At 33.1% G+C, this 24,683-nt stretch overlaps 2 protein-coding genes across 9 annotated transcripts in view; both read left to right on the top strand.

The window, feature by feature from the left end:
- LOC126838085 (uncharacterized) overlaps positions 1-24,683 on the top strand; it is an 82,164-nt gene that overhangs the window by 44,531 nt on the left and 12,950 nt on the right. For 2 of the 3 annotated variants that reach the window (XM_050572197.1, XM_050572198.1), the window contains exons 2-3: positions 11,271-11,396; positions 22,463-22,606. In XM_050572197.1, coding sequence (XP_050428154.1) covers positions 11,271-11,396; positions 22,463-22,606 — 270 coding nt within the window. Of the gene's footprint in view, positions 1-11,270; positions 11,397-13,814; positions 13,855-22,462; positions 22,607-24,683 lie in introns of all 3 variants that reach the window. The other variant, XM_050572199.1, reaches the window with a different exon arrangement.
- Positions 1,511-5,004, top strand: LOC126838087 (uncharacterized). Of its 6 annotated transcripts, none has more exons than XM_050572202.1 (5): positions 1,511-1,747; positions 1,827-1,885; positions 4,253-4,433; positions 4,510-4,600; positions 4,705-5,004. In XM_050572202.1, exons 1-5 carry the CDS (start codon positions 1,658-1,660, stop codon positions 4,893-4,895), a joined length of 612 nt encoding a protein of 203 aa, XP_050428159.1. In that variant the 5' UTR covers positions 1,511-1,657; the 3' UTR covers positions 4,896-5,004. The 6 variants fall into 6 exon arrangements, with proteins under 6 accessions (XP_050428159.1, XP_050428162.1, XP_050428163.1 ...); XM_050572205.1 differs by lacking the exons at positions 4,253-4,433; positions 4,510-4,600 and adding exons at positions 2,149-2,239; positions 2,337-2,384 and having other exon boundaries at positions 1,827-2,066; positions 4,753-5,004; XM_050572206.1 differs by lacking the exons at positions 4,253-4,433; positions 4,510-4,600 and adding exons at positions 2,149-2,239; positions 2,337-2,476 and having other exon boundaries at positions 1,827-2,066; positions 4,845-5,004.

Genomic DNA, 24,683 nt, shown 5'->3' with positions numbered 1-24,683 from the left:
GTATCTTATTTTTATAAACTTGTATTTTTTTTCTAAAATTATTTCAATAAATAAATAGTTCACTTAGCTGTTTTTAGAGCTGTGTGCGATCATTCGAATTTCAAAAAAAATGTTTTCACATGGATGTATCTTAAGTTACATACTTTGATAGGGTTTACTTATAACCAACGATAAACAAACGTTATCACTATCCAGCGCACCTTTGTCGTTTATAACTCAACAGTATTTAATAAATTAGAATTAATATAAATTAGGATGAGTAAACTATGAACGCGTCGAGTGCTCAGGACTAATCTCATACTTGAACGATACAAACAGTTATAAATTATATATATGACTTTGATAAATGTGCAGAAATTACAAAAAAGCTATTTGTATATTGCCATTTGTGTGCAGCGGTTGGACCACCCGACGTGATACTATATTATTATGTGGTCTTGTAATGTATTTTGTACGGTATAAATACTGAACGTTCCATTATAGTAACAATACAAAACGAAAAACAAAAATTTGAAATTTTTTTCTCGGTTCTAGCGCAGCACACGTTAGTTTGTCGTACATGTGTGTACTAATTGATTGTGCACATATAACTACAAGAAAGCGAAAGTTATTAGTTTGGCACGGTTAACACAAAACCTACAGCAGCGTTCAACGAATAATTTCCAAGACACCGTGCCAACTTGCCCACCGACGGATTGCACTTCTTTTGTTGCCCTAGAGTCTTAAAATCTGTAGTCCAGATTTGTTTTCCCTGTTCGACATATGTTATGGATACATATGAGCCCTATCTGCTGATTAATTTTCATCTTGGAGGTTAAACTTCCCAGATTTGATGGGAAATAAGTGTAATTTAAATTTGAGCCCGAGACACCTCAAGTATGGTTAAAAGCTACATATTTTGTAACGATGCGAAGACAACATTTGAGCAACACAACACAATTTGGTTTCAGAAATACCGGAGAGGCACGAGATAGGTCATTTTCTGCATACAAGTGTATTGGCGTTTGATAAAGTGAAACATGATTGAACTTATAGAAACATTGAACATAGCTGTTGGAGATTTTGAGAATAATGAGTAATCTGTATTGGATTCAAACAACGGCGCCAGATTCGCATTGACGGAGAACTCTCAATCAGAGAATGTCTCAATAATTAAGCGGGAAGTGAGGCAGAGGTGTGTGTTTGGCCATTACTGTAATTAAATATATTATACTAGGAATTCATCTCCGTTCAAGATGACAATTGCCTTTGAATCGGATGTACAATTCAAGGATTTGTGCACGCAGAAGGTTTATATATATATTTTTTCAAATGTTTTATTATAAGATTTCTTTTAAAAAATACCTTCTCGGTTTGGCATCGAAGGTTAAAAATGTGAATATTTTTTTCATAAAAAACCACGTGAACAAACACAGACAAATGACATGCCAATGACTGATCAAATAATTAACAATCGTTGTATGTCTTTGTGTACCAATTAAAATTCTGAACATTTGGAATTATACACAAAACCATAGTAGGACGTGTGTCTGAACAGAATTTTCAATTTTTAAGTGTAAATTACCATATTTTTTTACACGACTGTTGTGGCTCATCGTGTATGTGTTTCATTACATCTTAAGCATAAAAGTTGTTTTTTAAGCTGAATAAAAACATAATGTTTTTTAAAACGATAACATTGTGTGCGTTGTTCGTAGCTCTTCCCCACGTTGTGGACAATTATCGTATAGTTAGATCTACACCACAAGTATGTTTGTCAAAGTGATTTTGAATTTATGTACTCTTTATAATAGTGTACTTAACAATGAAGTATGTCATAAATCCAGAACTCACGTCGGTCTTTCAAGCCGGTCACTGAAGATTGGCAAAGAAACATATGCGCCAGGTCGAATGACATGTTTCAGTTCATTCAAGCAACCGTGCCACGAAGAGTAAGCAAGCCGTTGACTCGTCCAACTGTTACCATTGACGTGGTCGGAGATGGAAACTGTTTTTTTTCTGCACTGGCAAAGTGGCTAACTGGTTCGTTCCAATGCAGTGGCTCGTTGCGAGATATTCTGGTCAATGTAATAACACAAGAAAAAAAAACAATAATTTAGTCGATGAAATAATCTGGTCAATATAATAAATACATATATTCACTTTTAGTTTATGAGAAGTTCACAGATAGCTCATTCGTTGTTCGATGGGAACCCGACCGAAACACTGGACCAACATTTACACAATATGGCCCTTAATGGTACATTTTTGTCGATTAACAACACATTGGGTTTCCAATATTTTTTTTTTTCTAAACGTTTTATCAACATTTTTACATTTTTTCTGGTTTTCAATAGGGACGTTTGCAAGTGAGGTGGAATTATATGCTGCGGCTGAGATGTTAGGTACGTCGATTTACGTTTATTCTAGAAACGAATGGCAATTGTTCAGTAAGGATGGTGTACATGGCATAGCGACGGACGAGCCTAGTCTGTACCTGAAACACACAGGTGGCAATCACTTTGACATTGTAGTAGACGTTTATTGAAACAAAAATTAACTTTTTTTTCCATTCTCACATAAAAAAAACTGCACAATTATTATCGCAACATCATATTGTTATGACGTTATTTTTAACCTATAAATAAATAAATATACTCTTTACAATCAATTAATATTTTTGTTAAAACTATTATTTTACAATCTAGAACGACAGATGATCATATCAGATAACAGAATCCATTTCATGTATGATCTTATGAAATATATAGTCAATCGAGGAGTCATTTGATTTGATTGTTACTAAATACTTAAGTAGTTATTTGTTTGTACAGTGAAAAGGAATTTCGTTTTCCTCTAAAATCCGATTTTCTCTGCTTGGACGTGGCTAATCCTCGATAGGGAGAGGAAGCTACTAGAATCCGGAGTAAATATTTTAAACTGTTTCAGTTAAAAGTTGCAAAAAGAGAGAGGCTTCGAATCTCCCGGGTGTATTGTCGTCCGGCTCATAGAAAATAAATGCTTTGATTAACGTTGAACCCGTGTGTGGTAAGGTTCTATGTTAATTTAATCCTGAAAACGGATTTTATAAGCAGGAATGCCAGCACTTAGGGATTTTCTATACATTTATTATGTATTTGGTCGTTTCGGACCTTAATTTACTCGACTAGTTCCCGTTGTGGCCGCACCACACTCCGTCAAAGCTTCCACGCAAACGGTTGGCTGTACTGTACAATAATATACAGTGCAGCCAATCCACTCGGTTGGCTGTACAGAATTTAAATAGAAACATCAACCAATCAACACCATTGGATAATTGTTATAGTTCTTTGATTGGTGTTTTGAATAACGTTTGTAATCTGTATACCTTAGAATAATAATATGAATAGATGAACTAACATTAATGATAATTGCTTGTTTGCTATTTATTGAAGTAAACAAAAGGACTAAAACCAGTATGATCACACAAACGAAAAAAAAATTTCATTGTTGTGCGGTTGGTTACTCTTAAGATAAAATATCTGTTCAAAGATATCGTGGGCTAGACACAAAAAGATATAAAAATATTTTTTAATAAAACCACTTGTACTAACACAGACTGTGCGCGCACCTCGTCGGTGCATTATTAAATAGTTAATAATCGTTTTATGTTAATGTGTACCTATTAAAGTTTTAAACATTTGGGATTATACATTAAAAACTTAAAAAACATAGTCAAACAAGTACCTCATCTGAGTAAAAACTAGATAATAATATTTCAATCAATAGTTAACAAAGATCAATATTATAATATATCCCAGAAGAGCGCGCCATAAAGAACTTGGTTCCAATATAACAGTTTTTTAAGTGGACCAGTTTGTATAAACAACTGCCAGCCAACTTTGAGTTATTTTAGAATATCAATATTGAAGTAGAAATTAATATACATTTTTTTACACTACTGTTGTGACTTCATTATTTCATTACATCCTATGCACAGAGGTTGTTCTAACGTTGAATAAAATAATAATGTTTTTTAAAACGATAACTTTGTGTGCATTGTTAGTAGCGTTTGCCCACGTTGTGGACAATTTTGGTTTAATTAAGTCATGTATATCATGTACACCGCAAGTACGATCAAAGTTATTTTGAATTTATGTACATTTTTTTAAAAATTTTTACTGTCATCGAAAAACCAATAGTGTACTTATCAATGATGTATGTCTTAAATCCAGAACTCACGCCGGTTTTTCAAGCCGGTCACTGAAGATTGGCAAAGAAACATATGCGCAAGGTCGAATAATATGTTTCAGTTCATTCAAGCAACCGTGCCACGAAGAGTAAGCAAGCCGTTGACTCGTCCAACTGTTACCATTGACGTGGTCGGAGATGGAAACTGTTTTTTTTCTGCACTGGCAAAGTGGCTAACTGGTTCGTTCCAATGCAGTGGCTCGTTGCGAGATATTCTGGTCGATGTAATAACACAAAAAAAAAACAATAATTTAGTCGATGAAATAATCTGATCAATATAATATATATATTCACTTTTAGTTTATAAGAGGTTCACAAATAGCTCGTACGTTGTTCGATGGAAACCCGACCGTAACACTGGACCAACATTTACACAATATGGCCATTAACGGTAATAGGTACATTTTTGTCGATTAACAACACATTGGTTAGGTCCGATTATCTTTGTTTCAACAGTTTTATCAAAATTGTTACCTTTTTTCTGGTTTTCAATAGGGACGTTTGCGACCGAGGTGGAATTATATGCTGCGGCTGAGATGTTAGGTACGTCGATTTACGTTTACTCTAGAAACGAATGGCAATTGTTCAGTAAGGATGGTGTACAGGGCATAGCGACGGACGAGCCTAGTCTGTACCTGAAACACACAAATGGCAATCACTTTGACATTGTAGTAGACGTTTATTGAAACAAAAATTAACTTTTTTGCCATATTCGCATAAAAAAAACTGCACAATTATTATCGCAACATCATATTATTATGACGTTATTTTTAACCTATAAATAAATAAATATACTCTTTACAATCAATTAATATTTTTGTTAAAACTGTTATTTGAAAATCTATAACGACAGATGATCATATCAGATAACATAATCCATTTCATGTATGATACTATGAAATGTATAGTCAATCGAGGAGAACGAGTGATTTGATTTGATTGTTACTAAATACTTAAGTAGTTATTTGTTTGTACAGTGAAAAGGAATTTTGTTTTCCTCTAAAATCCGATTTTCTCTGCTTGGACGTGGCAAATTCTCGATAGGGAGAGGAAGCTACTAGAATCCGGAGTAAATATTTTAAACTGTTTTCGTTAAAAGTTGCAAGAAGAAAGCGGCTTCGAATCTCCTGGGTGAATTGTCGTCCGGCTCATAGAAAATAAATGCTTTGATTAACATTGAACCCATGTTTGGTCAGGTTCTCTATTAATTTAATCCTGAAAACGGATTTTATAAGCAGGACTGCCAGCACTTAAGGATCTTCTATACATTTAATATGTATTTGGTCGTTTAAATAACGTTTGTGCTCTTTTAATAAACCCACTTGTACAAATACAGACTGTGCGCGCACCTCGCCATATAAACATTTGGGATTATAAATTAAAATCTTAAAAAAACATAGTCAAACATGTGCCTCAACTGAGTAAAAACTATTTGATATTATTTGATATTTAATACTATTTATAAAATAAGTAAGTAATGCTGGTACAACCGGATCGTCACCGTAAGTATGTTCAAAGTCGATTTGAATTAATGCACTTTATAATTGTATTTTTGACACTGAAAAACAAATAATGTACTTAACAATGATAGATAGTATGATTTATAGTATCTGCTCGATAATGGAAACGAACTAAATCAACAACATTTTACTGAAAAAAGCCTACTAATACACAAGTAATCGGAATTATAACAGATAACGAAAAGTGATAAAAACCACGGCTACCAACCGTCGTGGGAAAAAATGGCGCCAAATTTAAATTAGACGCTATATTCTGAACACCGTTTATTACGACTACTACATCAATAAAGTAAGCTATTTATTAGTTAGGCAATTTATGTTATGTAATCAAATCCAAGTTTAAGAAGGCGTTTTGACCGTACCTATACAATCGTCTCGTTTGCAATTTCATTAGTACGCATGTTGCCAACATAATACAAAGCCGAATCAGAATCAGGCCAAATCAGCTGTACAAATATATTTTATACTTTACCGGATAGAAAAAAATAATTTTAAAAAAATGAATAAAAAGACAGACGTTTTTCTATCCTTGTGGCGGTTGCCGCTGACCGTAGTGTAACATTGTATTCCAGGCAACCGTGCAATAAAATATTTGCTCACACAAGGAAATCCGTTAAAATTACCTTCACACTCGACCCGCGTTAGATTTATCTAATGGTAAAAGAAAATAAACGGCGGTCCTGTGTATATATATATATAAGTTCGACAGGCTTCTTAACATATTCCACGCGCTCGGGTCTAGAGGGATGAGCAGCCGATGGTAGGATTAAAACGATTTCCCCAATTGTAATGTCTTTAAAGTGAACGCGACGTCCATACGAAATTTCCAGATTAAACTCAAGCGACAACGACACTTACAAAACGGTTTTATTTTTTTGTTATTTACTACTCGAAGAAACGTACAGCCTGCGAGCACGAGGAAAATACAATTCCACGCTTCAGGCAATCGATTGTGAACCGGATAATAATATATAATAGCTTGTACGGTATATTCAAGAAGTAAGCAAAAGGACTAGAACCAGTATGGCCACAGAAAAAAAAAAAAATCTTTATTGCAGTGCGGTTGGTACTCTATGTGATAAAATACATTTTTTTGAGATACTGTTATCATTGATAACAGTTATCATACTGTTATCATTGACTACTGTGTCACTACGGTATATTGAACGATATTTTTTTCTTCTAACTAGGCAGACTGTAGACTTAATAGTATAGCAACTCCTTGGATTGGAGCCAAGGAAAGAAGGAAAAAGTATAGCATCACACTCATTACTAGTTTACCAATCGATAACGTATCTATTTAATTCGACACGTTAGTTTGTCTAAAATAAGTTCCACGTATAGCCATCAAGAGATAACGTCATGTAGTCAATGTTGCAACTGTTGTCTTAGGTATTTGGGTAATATGTTCTTAAACATATATCCGTGTACCGTGTCAAGAAAATGGCGTCAAAGCGGGTAAAACAAGACGTCTTATCGAAGGCAATACACTGACTGGATTTCGCGTGAACAGTTTGCCGGTAGTATTTAGAAAGAAGAAAAAACCATGACACGGTATACTCAAGGCGATGCATTATACACTCGAAGGTCGGCCTTCTCTCATTATCTCTTGGGCGTCTCATCGCCATGACGACGGACCAGCGCCTCGGAGTGAAGTGCAATGAAAATGTAATTTGCCACCCCGTTAGAGAGCCAGAGAAATATCGAATAAAAACGTCCACCGCGTTGAAAATGACGGATGCCAATGGTTTTTTGTATACAACATAAACTAAAAGTACTTTGAAATTTCAATCCAAAAGAACACAGTTGTCCAACGATGCCATCAGACAGACATCTTATGCGATACCAAGACGAGAGTTCAATGTGTTTTCATTGGATCCGGACCGGAAGAGGTTTTGTTATTTTTTAATGTTTTGGAAAACGAGAGCTTTCGCTTGGAGCTCTGAAAAGTAAACAACGTGGATCCTACAACACATTTATAATAATATAATGCACGTCTTTCGGTTGTTATTCCACCGCAAGTCGAGGCGAATTTCCATAAAAAAAACAAATCTGGTTTACTTAAGTCAGTCTGCCCAGTTAGATGAAAACAAAATACCGTTCAATATATCACGGTGATCTGTTATCTGTGATAATGATAACATTATCTTGAAATAAAAAAACAATAATACTTTATGATAAGGAATTCTTATCAAAAACTGATAAGCTAAGAATTGCCAAAGCAAAATTTCCATATAAAATAAAAATATCTTAAAAATAATAGTTTTAATAATTTCATTGCTGTAAACTACTGTAGTTTAACCACAGAATAAATGAAATCGAAAATCGGACAGTTTTAAGTGTAAACAAAAACGTGGCGGCCATGTTCTAAACCTGCTATACACAACTAATAATAATAATAATGTATGGACGATTCTGACATTCATGTCCGGCGATCAATAAAACGGATAAGGATAATGTTCGAGATTATTGTCAATTAACTAAAACCGCTAGTTCTGGTCATGAACGATAGTGGTCAGTGTGGGCGAATAAGCCCGTAAACCGTTAGCAAACCGTCAATACAATAATGTTAGTTTTGACCCGAAGCCAATATAGGAGCTTCAACAGCTGTCAAAATACTCATTATTTACACTCTGAACAGTGATTATTAACAGTAAGGAACACTGACCGCGACCTAACCGACCTTGGCTTTTCGGTGGTATGTTTTTTTATTTCATTATAATAAGTGTCTGCGCCAATTATTTGTACACACACACACAGTTAAAGTTAATTGAAAAAATAAAAAATGAAAAATATTCAGATTCACTGGAAGCGGACCAACAACGGTCTTGAAAACAAAAAAACGATAACTATCAAAGAGGGCAAAAAAAGCAACTGGTAGTGATAAATTATTATTAAGCAGCAGACGGATAATGCCGACCGTAAAAAAAATCGCCTGCTCGGAAATTGGCGCCTCGTCTGAATTTTTTTTTCATCTATTTAACCATAGGGAATTACAAAAAATAATATATAGTCCTCTGGCAATAGTCCAGATAGTGTCGCAAGACCGAAACACATTTTTATTTCGACCGTGTCTCAGTTTTAAAAGTTTTAAATTAAAAAAAAAACAAAATGTATAATATACTTAACTTATGGTACAATAAATTGTATCTATGCCGCAGGCGTTGACGTCATATGGATAATTAAATTATCATATTTTTATTTTAGCTTCCATTCGGACTTGAGAAGGTATTGTTTTTTTCAAATGATGTGTTTTCAAAACATAAATATATGTTTTTGGGATGGCTACACATTTTTTTTTGTCTGACCGATTTCCGTAACGCTTTATATTGACACTGATAACACATAAGAGATAAGAGATTAGATACTAGAGATACGAGATAAGAGATTAGAATAATTTAAACTCGTATTAAAATTTAAAAAAATTTTATAAAGCCCAACATTAAAAAGTAATGCCAACAAAATACATGAATTCATTTAATTTTAATGAATGATTTTGATTTTCTTGTTGTCGACCGTAAAAACAGCTAAATTCTATTATACAAAATAAACATTTCTTTAAGTCCTCATTATAGCAAATATGTTTGAAATTCTTTTACTGCCAGACAACTCAAAGACAACAATAGCGAGTAAAGACGGATTACAAAACCTTATTTACCCAAAACTAAATTGTCATTTGAAGTACAGCAACTGAAAGACGTTTTTGTAACGCTTAAATCTCAAACCGAAGAGGTGGACAAGAGTCAGCTGTTACAAACATAATATTATAATTTCAGGTCCTCTGTGTCCTCTGCTAGTATTGAATTTCGGTGGACTTGCTGTGTGTGTGTGTGTATTGTTTGACGGTACATGTATCATATTTATTGTGATTTAATAGTCATTTCCAAGGTAATTACGCGCTGAATTAACATAATAATGTCCTCTTGCACGGTGTACGGTTCGCCTTTGGGGGCCATACGATCAATAAACCCTAGTGGATGAGATACCTATCTCTGGAGCAGTTGCTTAAATTGGTTTTAATATATTATACAATGTTCAAATTAATAAAAAATTAATAAACAAACGGTCTCGGATCCGTCGAACAAAATGAACTGACAAAAACAACATTTATGGCTGTTGGCTTTGTGTGTTGTACAAACACATGGAATGTATTTTTTACCATATTTAAAAGAAGATAAATAATACAGTATTTTGTTTCTGAGTGTTTTGGAAGAGAAAAGGTATTTTTTTAAAAATATTTTTATGTTAAAAATGTCTTTGGAACGTTTCAAGAAAAAACATTTTAGTTCGAACCCGGTGTTTGTTGACATTGCTCTTGAATATGTTTGTTCGTGAAAGAATCTTAAAAACACAAAATATTACTACCGCAGACGTTTTATGTGTATTTCGAAAATATTAAAAGAGAAAAATAAACGATGTTTTTTTTCTATTTTTTTTTTTTACCATGTAGTTATAATACTTACCGTCTCCCAAGATATTAAAAACATAAAATACTGGCTTTGAGCGTGCACGGTACACATTCGCTATTAATTATAACGTGTCGTCACGTTCATCATACATACTTAGTAAGTTATTTATGTTAATTTAAGAAATAAAATAATCCGACTACTCTATATATTTGCTGTTATTTTTTTTTATGTTCTAAAAATACCAATTAAAAGAGTAATGACCATGTTTTTTGATTTGTACACGTTGACAAAACTTAATTATGTACTTACACGTCATAATCGCACTCACCATTGATTCGGAAATGTTCTTTTTTATTATTATTTCATGTTTTTTTAAACGTTATCATTCATTTTGACGACTATCCATTAACGTTAGTACTTTTGAACACCATGTTTGATACAAAATATTTATACATGATATCAATTTAATTTCATCAATTCAAATCAATTCATTTACTTTACCTAACCGAACTCCAAGTGTGGTGTTTTAATTAATATTGTAAAATTACATAAACTTGAATAATGTCTCCAAAAATAGGAAATTAATTTCTTATCCTTATTAAATGAATCACCTTGTCACGTCACATACTTACCTACGAAAGCTCATCTAGTGACTATTATACTATACTTGACTCTGCTTGAGTGAGCAGTATAAAAAATTGACACCAAACTTTACTGAAGTACCTACAAGCCACTGAAAGTTGAGAAATCAACAGTACTTATATCTCGAGTGCATTTTGTGTACAATGTGTAAAAACATGTCCATCTCTATAGTTTTTTAGTTGCATTTGAGTAAACAGTACGTTGTGTGTGAGTCTAACTGCAGTGGTGTTTTTTTTTTTTTTACTGTACTCATACGGTACACTTAAAATTCAACACTTTAAATTTTAACACATAAGCACCACGCCAATTATTATTATCTCTGAGACCCCCGTATCTAGTTGGAACTACTCCAAAACGGTATATTAATAATAATAACAATAATAACGATACGTTTCAAGTTTAATAATTCATATAAATGAAATAACATTACAACTAGTACTGTAATAATAATAATAATAACGCGTTTTGTTTTTGTGTGTGTTTGTTGCAGTCACGTCACTCAAACGGCGTCTTGGCTTCCGCCCGTAGAGGCGTGGCCCAAGGACCCGGCTGCCAAATCTTTACCGTACGGCTGGGAACAAGCTCAAGACGGTGATGGAAGACCTTATTTTATCAAGTGAGTGTACATGTTTACAAAACATACATACGTATAATATTATAAGAAAATACATCCGTTCGGTGTAATGTCTCTATATAATATGTTTTCTGATTGTAACCAATATTATACTCAAGCGTGGTGCTATAATAGTTTACAGACTGGCTGAAAAGTATGACGATCCTTCCAGAACAAATTTTAATTTTAATTCATACCATACTTAACGTGTTACCTTAATTTAGAAAAGTTTTTGCTGATAATTTGTTTGTTTTAATTGTTTAAAAGTCATTAAACCAAGTCCTCATCAACTATACAGTTCAATAGATAAATTTGAGTTTCACATGATAACACGATGATGTGATAATATTATAACTGATAAGCAATAAGTTTTATACCACATGGTCGCTGCAGTGAAAGAAATTTAAAAAAATATGTAATTTTGTCGTTCTGGTCACACTGCAGCTCGCCTTTTTGTTTACTTCATAATATTTTACTTATTACCGCCCCCTGATTCAATATCTGTACAATAATAGTGCCGCCATAAGGATAATTTTTTTTTTTTTAAACAATCATATAGACCATTCTTGTTTTTACTTATTCGAGATGTTCGGTTTAAGGTGTTGTGTCCACTGAATTAAATATTATATGGAACGCGTATGCCTATAGTCGGCTGCTTAAGAAATTGTCCTCTACTAAGAAGCTGCCATTTATTAAATAATATGCCGGCGTTATCATCATATTATCATCCTAACCTTACCTAAAATTTCTACGATTTATCAAATATGTGACGGCGTTATCACAGAATAAACAGAAGGGAATCCACAGATGTATTCAATAAACAGCTATATTGCTAACTAGTGATAAGGACGGAAGTCGACGTCCGCCATTTTTGTGGGATTTATGTGTGTATAAAATAATACCGATACTGTTTTATATCTGTGTGTAAACAAAATAATGTATTTAGTTTCTCTTCTGTTTGTTCTGTAGTGTTATCATCACCTAACCTAACATTTTAATATGTATCATGGGAAAACTAACGTACCATTTTTTACTTTCCATGAAATTTGTACACAAAATGGCGCGTTCCATATATGTTGAGTTCAGCGGTTCAGTTGCCTTTCTATTACTGATCATTACCTACATTTGACCGCGAACTACTTGTATATTAGTATAATATATAAATATATATTATTTCATGTATATATATAGAATAGTATAATATGTCACAAGCGTTCACAGATAGTGCGAAAAACCACAGATATCCAAACAGTTGCCCGTGTCCTCGTCGTTAATCAAACACAGTCTAGCCCATCGCTTGACAGCAACGCACACCCCACCGCTAATGGTGTGAACAGTTCCACTCAAAATGTGTTTTATGATAATAAAATTATACAACAGTTTTATATATTATACACTCTCCGCGTTATATTAGGTAAATTTAATCGAAATTGGATAGCTTTGCCGAGGACACGGGCACGTTTTGTAAACCCCCAGGGAGGCGATCGATCAACGAGCCATTTTTTTCCCAAGACAATATCAAATCACTTTTTATGTCTCGGGTTAAAAAAAATGAGCCGTCGCTTATACATTTGATAACATATTAACAATATTTTCATCAATCTATTCGTTCGCCATGACTTAGAAATATGAAAAAAAAAACGAGGTCGATACTTGATTTAAGTGGGATGAAGGTAGACAATTTCAAAGTATTGAAAAATATAGTAAAATATGTACCTACGAGTATAATAAACATAATTTTCAAAATATTCATATTTGCCAAGAAAATGAGTGTCTTACATCAGGCGGGATCACCTTGTATTCTATTAAAATTCTTTGGAAATATCATTTTTATAACTTCTTTTGACTTTATCAGTCGACGGTAACAAACTGTAGTATTTTTCAGGTGCATGTCATGTCATCTAACTTAACCTTTCTGAAATTCCATAATCATAATATATTTCAAATTATAATTTGTCTTATTAATTAATACCCGAACCGCAGGGTGCTAGCCCATGACAGTTTAATGATCCCGTTCGTCAGGCTTACAATAACTTCTAAAACTCACCGTAATGGATATAATAAATCTGCTGTTTCGCGGTTATTCCATCTTTGGCTAATGTATGCGAAATCATTATCATTGTACAGCCGGCTGTGAAATCTAACTTTCCAGGGCTTTGAATAAACACAACACATTTATATATGTACGTGCATGCACATGAACAGTATTGATGATAACTACTGTGGCCACAGCATAGAAAATGTAAATGGAGTACGCTAAAACAAAAGGCGATTATCAATATTTAAACTGGTCTGCGCGTTAGTATAGGTAAAACCGTTGAGATAAATTTAATGATAGGTATTGTTATTATGTTGCAATCTAATATTGATTTTGTTGATTTGTTAAACGGTCAGACGACTATTTGTATACTGTTTTTCCAGATGTATCGTGTAACCCGTTTAAAAATCACATTGGCCGCAGGTAAATCGTTTTACGCCCTTTTACAAAAAATCTTGGTGTACCCGTCCGTGTGATGATAACAACAATAATACTTAATACTATAACGTGTTGTGTACTTACTTATTGACTTGTACTAACCACCAGCTAATATAATACTCTCGCAGACTGAATAAAACCAGATAATCGCACTGACGCTCTCACCTATTTTACAGATTTCGAATTTCTCATTGGCTGTCTACTTGTTATCAGTAATTGTTATCAGTTTACGTTATCATTGTGCGCTATCAGGTTTTATATTTTAACAAATAAATGCCTTGGAAGAGAAACGAAATGAACGGTATTTTTTAACTACCGTTTTATATTAGTAGAAGACCTGTGATATATTTTAAACATTGTATTATTGGCAAAACATTATGTCCTCCTATACCGTCAAGTCGTTGTATTGCCTATCCGTAGCGCCTTCTTTGTCTGTCTCTATGTGTTTGTGTGTGTTTGTATTATACTAGTTTCGTATAATGTTAACAAAAATTTTCGGTTTTTCGTTCAAACATCAACGTAACGTGAAATCAATATAAAAACGACTCTAGGCGAATTTCGCTTTGGGCCTTCACAGCCCTCACATCGGGTCCCCTGTATCGCTGCGGGTGATTTGATTAAGAATGATGGAATTCCACTGACGAGATAAGATGGTAGGTCGTCGCCGCAAAGGAGCAAATCGATTTCAACGAAATTTCCATGTCGCTCAAAAGCCAAAAATGTCCAATAAACCAGCCGAGGAATACAATAGATACAGTTTGTTTGCAATTCCCTACGCAGTCTTATTCGTTACATTTTATAATAACACTCCACGAGATACATGTATGCGATTATACACGGACTAATAAACCTATTAGCAAGGTATCACCGGTTGTAAAAAAAAAAAATGTTTTAAAATAAATACAACAGCGGTTAGTAGACGGTAAACTTTAGTAATTTTGTTAATTTAATTAGCCGTGTGTTGAAGTTTTGACCGTAAACCAAATGAAAGCGTTTAGTTTCTTTCGCCGCTTTAGTTTCAAGTCTCAAGTGCAATAATTTCGACGACCAAGACCGCTATTTTCTTGTTGTTTGCACAGTATTTTAATATTATACACAAGGTAAGACGGTGTATGTCTGTAGACACTGTGTCTTCGACTTATGAATAAAGATGTAATTATAAAACGGAATAATTGGCAGACGAGCGTGAGGGGATGTGGTTGAAGGGGTCTTTAACAATATTATATATAATCTAATTGTGACAAGACGGGACACACAACAACAATAAGCGACCGCAACTGGTGCTCTGTCCGTAAACAATTAATACCACTAGAAGCATTATCGCATCATACTTCTGGGATCTGACAAATGCTAAAGAACATTTATTCTTTTAGGACACCGTTTTGGCACACGATTCAATGTGTTTCGAACGTAAAATAAACGTATAGTCGGTGACAAAAACGTGAGGGGATTGGACCACATGTGCAAAATTATGACAATTGACATAGCTAAAAAATGTATAAAAAAACTAACGGGGAGTGAACTTTATGGAACACTAAATTATTTCATTTCAATCACTTGTTCAATCACTTGGGCTATATTTTTTAAAAACAACAAAGAAGGGTAATTTTCCTATTTTTTTTTGTTGAGTGAGGGGGGGATTTCCTCATAAAAAAATTTAAAAAAATGTTTGACTACAGATTTTGAGATAAAATACAAATTTATATATTATATTTTAAATGCACAATTATGGGTAAGCGACACGCACATTTTTTATCGTTTCCAGAGGGATTTTTTTTTTATCAAAAAGCAATTCCTGTTTGACTTTTTGAGTGGTTTGTACACGTTATGGATGTGTAATGCGAAACTTGGGGTTTGTTTACACGGAAGAATGAATAAAAGTGAAACCGAACGGACAAATATTTACACGGTATACGTGTGTCAGTTCACGGCCATTAGCCGTTTTGCTTTGTCGACACTGTTCAAATAAAACAACCATAAAACAATTTATTACAGTGTTGAATATTTTTGTAAAGGTTTACGGTAATTACTTACTCACATGACGTTGAAAGGCTTTGCACGATAATACATTTACAAATCACTTAACTTTATCCTGCACAATTTCATTCCAATCTTTTACATTCATTTCGTTTAGATCCTCTGCAGCTCCATCAGTCCATCAATCTTCTTGGATCGGTCAAGTGGTCGTTTACCTTGTGTGGTTTCCATCAGAAAACTGCTTTTGGTGGTTCGCTTTCTTCTCTTATTAGAGACATGGTCTATCCATTGGATGCTTCGACATTTGATAAAACTAGTCACTGGTCCACCATGTCCAACGTTTCCTGCAGTTCCCTATTGTACCTTCCTTGCCAGTTGCCCAAATCTGTATCGAATACAATTCTGTAAACCAACTCTACCAGCAATGAATTCCCTATTACGCCTAGATCGTCTAAGAATCCAAGTATCCGCAGATCTATTGTCGTCGTTGGTCGAATGAACACTGCTACTCTCTTACTAATTTTACCAACGCTAGATTGAAAATACTTGGGGACAGCGTTTTCACTTACTTCAGTCCCGAATTAACTGCAAAGAGAGTGCACGTTGTTTTGTCCACCCTAACTTTGTACTGCGTTATCTCTATACACGGTTTGGTTAATTTATACTGCTAACAATAGCTATTGTTTATCCAGACAAATTTTGCGATACATACATTGTGTATATATTGTATATATATATATTGTATGTTCTCTACATATACCATATACTACAACTTGACTAAATGAATAGTAAACGCTTAAACATATTGTAGTTAATGCGATTTGAGTATCAATTAAAACAAAAAAAAAACATTTTTCAGCCGAGTCTGCAACCGCGAAAGAGCATTTTCTTGTCTCGTAGAAGTACCGAATAAATTTAGAGTAGTGGTGAAATTATAGATAATGAAATGGTATGTTAACAAGCAGTAACAAGCCAGTATCTAAGGTGGCTAGTAAACATGTCAAATTTTTGGCAAATATTTTAGTGATAAAACGATTAATAAAAATATGACCTCTTAAATTATTTTGAATTTATTATTTAGTTCTATTTTGAACGTTGAACGTACAAAATACTTTTTTGGTAACACTTTTTTCGGTTATGTGCCAGAGCTAAGACATGAAAATGTCATAAAAAAAAAAGATAATTTGTGTGTTGGATATTCAAATAAAATGTCGTTAAAAAAATTTTTTTTTTTAAATTTAATATGCAATTAATGGAACGTAATTGACCGAAGTGACATAATCATTAAAAAATGTTACTATATATATTATATTATATCAAAGATATGCCGTTTTACAGGAAAAAAAAACAACTCTCAAAACAATCAAGCGTTATTTACTTGTATACAGTAGAGGTACCTACAATAATTATAATTTAATTTAAAAACTATAACCTATATATATATATATATATATATAACTATATATAACCTATAATTACCGTTTTAAACCAACCTCGATGAGTTTATGCGTATAACGTTTATAATGAGTATTGAGCGCGTTCGTTTATTTTTAATTACTTTCGCTAAATAAACCCAAATCGGCTTTTTTTAACGAGCAATTAAATGTCTTTTCAAGCTGACGAAAGCGCCGTCGTCCGATTTAGCGATTAACCCTCAAAAGTGTTTCTCCTTTGTTGTTTGGGTTTTATTCATTAATGGGGTAATATTTAAGGGGTGGGGGGGGGGGTGGAAAAGCAAGTTGAATCGCTGGTAAACCGTTTAAATCACAGTAACGCACACACACACACCAACTAGCTCAATATTGTTGCATTTCTCTGTTAATGAATTTAAAACAATGTGTAAATACTCTCTACCGGTTCTAAAGCAGACATCTCACACGATTCTCAGCTTTCAACAGACAGACACAAGATTGAAAATACAGCGTTGTCCCACAGCTCATCTATCAGTTATCAGTCTTAACTGATGGTTTAAAACTTAGTTATTTACTGATAACCGAGCAGACGTACTGGCCTATAGAAGTCTAGGCCAGAAATAATGTAGCCTCAGATAAAATAATGTCTCTAGGGAGTCCACACAGTAGGCTATTTTCAACGGCAGTCTCTTAAAGTTTTATTCAATTTGGTTTGACTCCAAAGTCTCCGAGGAATTCTGCGATAAGGGAGTACATATAATATATGTAATCCATTACCACAGTTTGATTGATACTGTTCTGTTCTGATACACTTTGTACGGGTACAAACGATGATTGAATTTATAGCTACAAAACATTGATCGTAGGTATCATAGGCTCAGGTAACTCAGAGATATAGCAAAGATATGATTTACTTGGTTTATAATATAATAAGACCATTTTCCATCGCAAATCAGTTGAACTGTCTGAATACGCTCAAAACAACATAAACGGCTTCTAACCAAGATAATCAATATTATTATGAGGGTTTTATGCTTTTAATGCACATGACACACACACGGTTATAGTGTGTAGCAGAGTTTTATTTGCCCGGGGCTAAAGGTTGTTAAGTTCTCCCATGTTTTGTGCCATCAGACATTTATATATTCACTCATTTTTATATGATGAGCATCCTTGCAAAATGTAAACACCGTCGAATTAATTTTAATGAGTTTTCATTTTTAATATTTATTCGGTCCCTTTTTTTTTACATACCTACGTTTAAAACAAAAAAAAAAAATAACAATCTAAAAAAGCGGACCTCGTTGATTTAAATGTTTAAATCATCATTATGTAGCCATCAGAACAAAGCGCAGTAGAGACAATTATTATTAATTCAAAATAAATATACGGTATAAACCTTTTCCCAATGTGATTATCTGATATTATTGCATTTCAAGCGATTACATTTCTATTCCAATTACTTTTGAAAATGCTCAGTCACGTCCGAAAGTCAATAGAGAAATGTCTTGTACATTTTATGTGTATTATAATATTTACTTTCTTGATTTTTAAAAAATATGGAAGTATGGTAAATAAAAAATAAAAGATGGTAATTGAAATGTAAAAAAAAATTGATGTTGATCATTTTAAGACACAAGTTGTGAATAGGAAAAAACATAACGCTATACACTAAAAATGAAAAGATAGATATTTGTCTTGGCTTTAATATAAGTTTGTGTGTTACATGAACGCTTAATTTTCTCCTAAACTATAATATAATATAGAGAGTGGATTCTTGGCTCGTTAAAAACAGCTTGTCAAGAATATACAAAATACAAATTAAATATAAAGTATTCAAGTTTTTTACGGTTAAAAAAATTGTCATTTGGGGTCTTATTAGAATCACTCTGGCATATAGAAGTGCAGTGAAGAGCTTCATAAAAACCCATTTCCAAGCTTTTTCAGTTTCCTTATTCTTATACATTTATATTGTTGACTTTTTTGGCATAATTCGTTAGGTTTAGTTTCGTTAAAATAATTATTTTACATATTATTGGTTACTTACATTTTTTTTACCCTACACAATTCTAACCTGACCTGTATATCCTCCCACTCCCCGCCGATTTCAAGGGACCTTTATTTATATTGTGAATTTTAAAATATGCAACGAATGATTATTTATTTTATTTTATGCGCACTTAACATATATTATGGTTCAACTTCAATTAGCTCGAGCGTTTTCCCATGTTTCGCCAATAACCCGGTTATAGGTTGTTCTAATAAAGTACTTTTTAGCTTGTTTGCATTCATAATGAACTCGACTCTTAATAAATATATGCATATAAACGAGATAACAGTACAAACCGAGGAAAATATAAATAATCCTCTCGCACTTGTGTTTGTGTTCAAACTCTAAATAATGCAAATACCATAAACGGGTAGCAAACTTCTCACGGTGACACATTTTCAATTTACAAAAATCGAATTATTTCTTGTTTTTTTCAAAAATTTTAATTATAATACAATCTTTTATTAATTATATATTTTTTTTTGGTCTCTATCACCAGATGTTGTAATCAAAATGTGTATATATAGTATTTCAGCAACGGAAGAATAGGGCTCAGGTGCTGTGCAAAGCCGTTCTTGGAATTTCTCAATTCTCATTAAGCTGTCAAGAAGGTAAACCTAAGGTTAACACAATCAAAAGGACATGTTCCGGTAGTGTTGCTTCGTCCAAATTAAATTACAAGCAGCAGACCCGTTCGCCCAAATAAGCGGTAGATAATTGTCTATTAAGCCTGTCGTGCATATTTAGAGTAGATTAGCGGTTTTCACATTACAACCATTTTTCTTTTAGCACAACCTCTAGACGGGATAAGTAAACTTTCAGGTCGAATCGTTGCCGAAAACATTGTTCATTAGATATGTAATCATTTGTATTGCCCATAAAACGTTTGCCAATAAGTTAAATTAAAATATAATTTAAAAATAATAATAAAATAGGCGTTTTTGATATTCTACAGATCTTCTGATGACTGTTTACAGTTTGTGTGTAATCTAATGGGGAAATGTATTTGGGTAAGAGATAAGAGAGATAAGAGATAAGAGATTATAAATAAAATACAGGATGATTGTTTTAACGCCCTACAATGGCTTGTAGTCTTAAAACAAGTGCAACGTGGATGTTTTTCTTTTAAAAAATACATTTTTTTTCTCGTTGTATTACAAAATATTATAACATAATTGAGTTCACGTGAACATGATGTGAAAATTGTTGCTGGAGAATTGAAACCCGGAAACGGTTGGATGTTTTTGACATTTAATCTCACGCGTGTCACTAACACTTGAAAAATACCAATATCGAAATGTTATTATAGAAATTTTCATCGGGCTGTATGCTTTTTTATGATGGCAAAATTGGATTTTACTCGAATTGTACAATCTCAATGTAAAACAACTGCGTAGGTTCTCAGCAGTAAATATCAACTGATCAGGCGATACAATATACCTCTACCTTAAATCTTTTGTTACCTTTTATTATACTCTTTATAAGTTTCGGAGCACAACAATATTGTTTGAAGGATCATATTTAATTATTTTATATAACGATTTTGCTTTGCTATGAAATAAAATGGAACATAATTTGAAAGAAAAAATCAGTGTAAAATATATTAATACATTATTTACAAAACATATTATTTTTCACTAATAAACTATGTTTTATTGTAGATTAAATTTAACCATTACTCTCTCTACCATACTACACTAGATGTACAATGGTGAATTTAAATTAGAGATATGTATAGTATTATGGAAACTAACTAGTACAATAGTAATCTCACATGATTTGTATTTATGTGCATCCGTTTACTGATTTTGCATTCTTAATGAATATCATATATTATGCCAAAAGGTATTTTTACTTACCTGAAAAGCGTTTCCAATTGATCGTAGTACTGGAATGTAAAATTTTTTTATTTTTTTTATTTGTCAATTGTAAGAAAGTTGAAAAACTAATAAACGATAGGCCCGGCTTTATTGTATTTCGGAGACCTGTCAGACCTGTGTAGAAGGTCTGACAGGTCTTGGACTTTGGAGAATAAATACTTTATTGTATTTTCGCTAATATAATATATTATAGCTTGCTGTTTAATTTTAAATAAACGTTTTGCGTTGCAAACAAATCCGAGGCTCGTTATTTATTGACGGTAAATTAATGGACAATTAAAACCAACCAAGAAGCCTGTGCTGTACACTGACAATGGCAATTTTCTACTTGGTCTTAAGCGCAGCCGAAGAGGTGCAATCTCTAATCTATATGTACATACATCTAATATATAAGTATAGCCAGCTGTGTGGTTGGCTTGACTAAATGTCGGCTTAAAATTTACATCAATTTAGATTTTGTACCTATATAATTTGAAATACAATGTAATTTCTCACATTAATCATTCAGATTTAACGAACTACAATATTTTATCAACCGAGTGATTTTTTAATTTATCACAACGATGAACAAATTTAATTTTTTTTTTAATTGGAATATTGTTCGTGTTGAGGTTTTTTCCATATTGTTAAACACTGGCCATCTTCTTTAGGCTACATCACTATAATAATGTTACATTTATACATTATTATTTTTAGTTGTGTATATAACACATAATACTAAATAGTCGGTCACAAAATGGCCGTCACTTTTTTGTTTACATACAAAGTGACGCTTCTGTTTTTATCTATTCTGTGATACTGTTATCATTGGTATCTTATCACCACTTTTTTCTTCTAACTAGGCAGACTGTATTTGGTCCCTACCGTTTGCGTCGCATTAAAACTTTTTAAAATTAGCCATCCACTGAAATAAATAGACGAGCAGCACGGACACGGTAAATATTAATTTCAGAACGGCCCAAGTCGACTTAATTGACTTGGTGTAAGACGTTTGGCGCGTATTGATCAGACGACATGCTGCTGAAGGCTTCGTGAAATAATAAATAATTTATTCTTAACGCGTGCGGCCGTCGTCACGAGCACGTCTTGAATTCGAGGATTCTTATGTACACTTTTGACTTGGTAATCCGTACACAAATGCCCAGAAAGTCGTTTTCGGGCGGTCGTTGTGAACGATTTAATAAACCGATAAACCGACATGTTATTAATGTTATATTATTTTACTGCTGTAACTATGTTATTGTTTTGTAATTTTACCATTATTTGTTTCGCAGCCATGTCACGAAAACTACCAGCTACGACGACCCCAGATCCGATTTGGTGGAGGAGAGCCCGAAACCGAGGTTGGTGACACTGAAGAGACACCCTGAACTTGGATTCGGATTTGTGGCGGGCAGCGAGAAACCGGTTATCGTCAGGTAAGCGCAGTGTTGCCAGAATTAAAAAATGGGATTAACGTGTACAATGTCTTCAAAATTACCGTAATGTACATTAAATTACCGTACACGAAAAATTTCACACAATTTTCGCGAATTATAAGTCAATAATCATTATATATTTATAAACTATTTACACTGATTTAGTTAATAATAATTATTAGGAAGGTAGGTAATTAAGTCTTAAGTAAAGTGACTACCTACGTTAAAGATGCTAGATACCAATCCAATTTAATACAATTATTAAAAATTATACATTTTTGTCAACATAAAAAAAACATGCCACTATACTAATAATTGATTAAAATTTAGGTGATAACTTACCTTGGTAATTTTGCATAGGAACCTCTCCATTTTATAAATGGAAATGTAATGTTAAATTTGTAATGGCTAAATGCTAATGAAATTTTAGAAAAAAAAATATGATAAATAATAATTATCACACGTAAATCTAGAACGAATAACGCATATAGGGAAAACCCATAAAGGTTGGTATTATCCAGCGTTGTTGAATAATACCGAATAATTAAAAAATAGACCTGTGTTAGCCGCACGGGCCACGGCTGACGGCATAAGTAAACATTATACCTAAGCTTATCTATTTTTTTGTCATTGGATCTCTATATCGGATACCAAGGGACCACTAAATCGACTGTAAACTAGACCTCTTTGACAATAAAAATCAATATATTTTTGATTCCCGATTAAAAATGGGGTAAAATTGAAAATTTTAACGTACGGTATTAACTTTGCTGCCGTATACCGTATGTAGTATACATTTACCGTGCAGGTTCGGTAATTACCGTACGTCTGGCAACACTGGGTAAGCGACACACTGTTGAGTTCATTACATTTTTGCACGGTAATTATTTAATTATTCGAGTAACCTTTTGCCGTTTTGAAATATCTCAAACACAGTAATTTCAGTTAATTTATTTAAAAAAATAAAATAATACAAATTTACCGTGATACAAATCAAAAAACTATTCAATAAACGTTTGTCGCCGGCCATCTTATTTCTCAATTTGTTATTCTTCTTTATTTATTTGTTACGCCTTTCAATCGGACAAGTGCTAATGCATTTTTTTCGCTTGTCTTATCTGGGACTCGTGTTCAAAATAAATCCCCATCGTTGTCGCTTAACGGTATGTCCCATTGTGATATTTATTATAACGGACGTCGGTATTTTGTTTCGAAGGCAAAAAAATAAAATAAAATAACGCTAATAAAAAATAAAAACTGTTGAAAGCTGGTCACGAGCATTTACCGGTTTACAAAAAGGACTTCGGTTTGAGTTCAATTGATTGTTTTAACTTAAAAATCAATTCAAGCCCATATTGTTGTATGTTTGTGTTAAGAAAATTCGAGTCTTAAAAAAATACATATTGTAACGGTTTAGCCATTTTCAACAATTTTGTGTAGGGTACATTTTTCAAGTATTAATCACTATCTTCTTGAGTTGATATTGTATTTGCCAATATGGCGTACTAAACATAATAATGTTTTAACTTCTTTTTTTTTCAATCATATTATGTTGTTTACTAGTGTATTCCATTCAGTTGTTGGGCCTTGTAAAAAATGACTTGTTCTAATAAAAAACAAGAATATAGGTTTTTCTTAGAAAATTAAACAATGACAAATTAAATACAAATTTACCTTAGACATAACAATAGAATAATATTTCCAGTTATTCTTATATTTTGTTCATCTCGGTAGTCTTATCTCACTAGCTTTTTCCTACGCAGTGCAGTTTATATGCCTTCAACGTCTCCAAGACAGATTTTCTCTCCGAGACTAATTAGTTTGAACACTAATTTTTTAAGATTTTTCCAAAGGAACGGCGTTTGTCTTCCTTAAGTCGACGGCCTACAAGATTGTTGGCGATAGAGATATTTCTCAAAAAAGTATAGATTCAGCGTAGGTTTCAACAATTAATGACAATCGTTTTATAAAAGATGTATGAAAAAACGAGAATCATTTATCACGACCGAGGTTTGCTGGCTGGCCATCACACAGAATTAGGAGTTTTAGCAGCAATATTAATCTTAGCATCAACCAG

Source organism: Adelges cooleyi, unplaced genomic scaffold (assembly GCF_023614345.1).
Source record: "Adelges cooleyi isolate 19-005CV unplaced genomic scaffold, UGA_ACOO_1.1 ACOO_flye_CR_arks_rails_tigmint_CR_PRNA_30, whole genome shotgun sequence".
NCBI lineage: Eukaryota > Metazoa > Arthropoda > Insecta > Hemiptera > Adelgidae > Adelges > Adelges cooleyi.
This window is presented reverse-complemented; position numbering and strand designations above follow the sequence as displayed.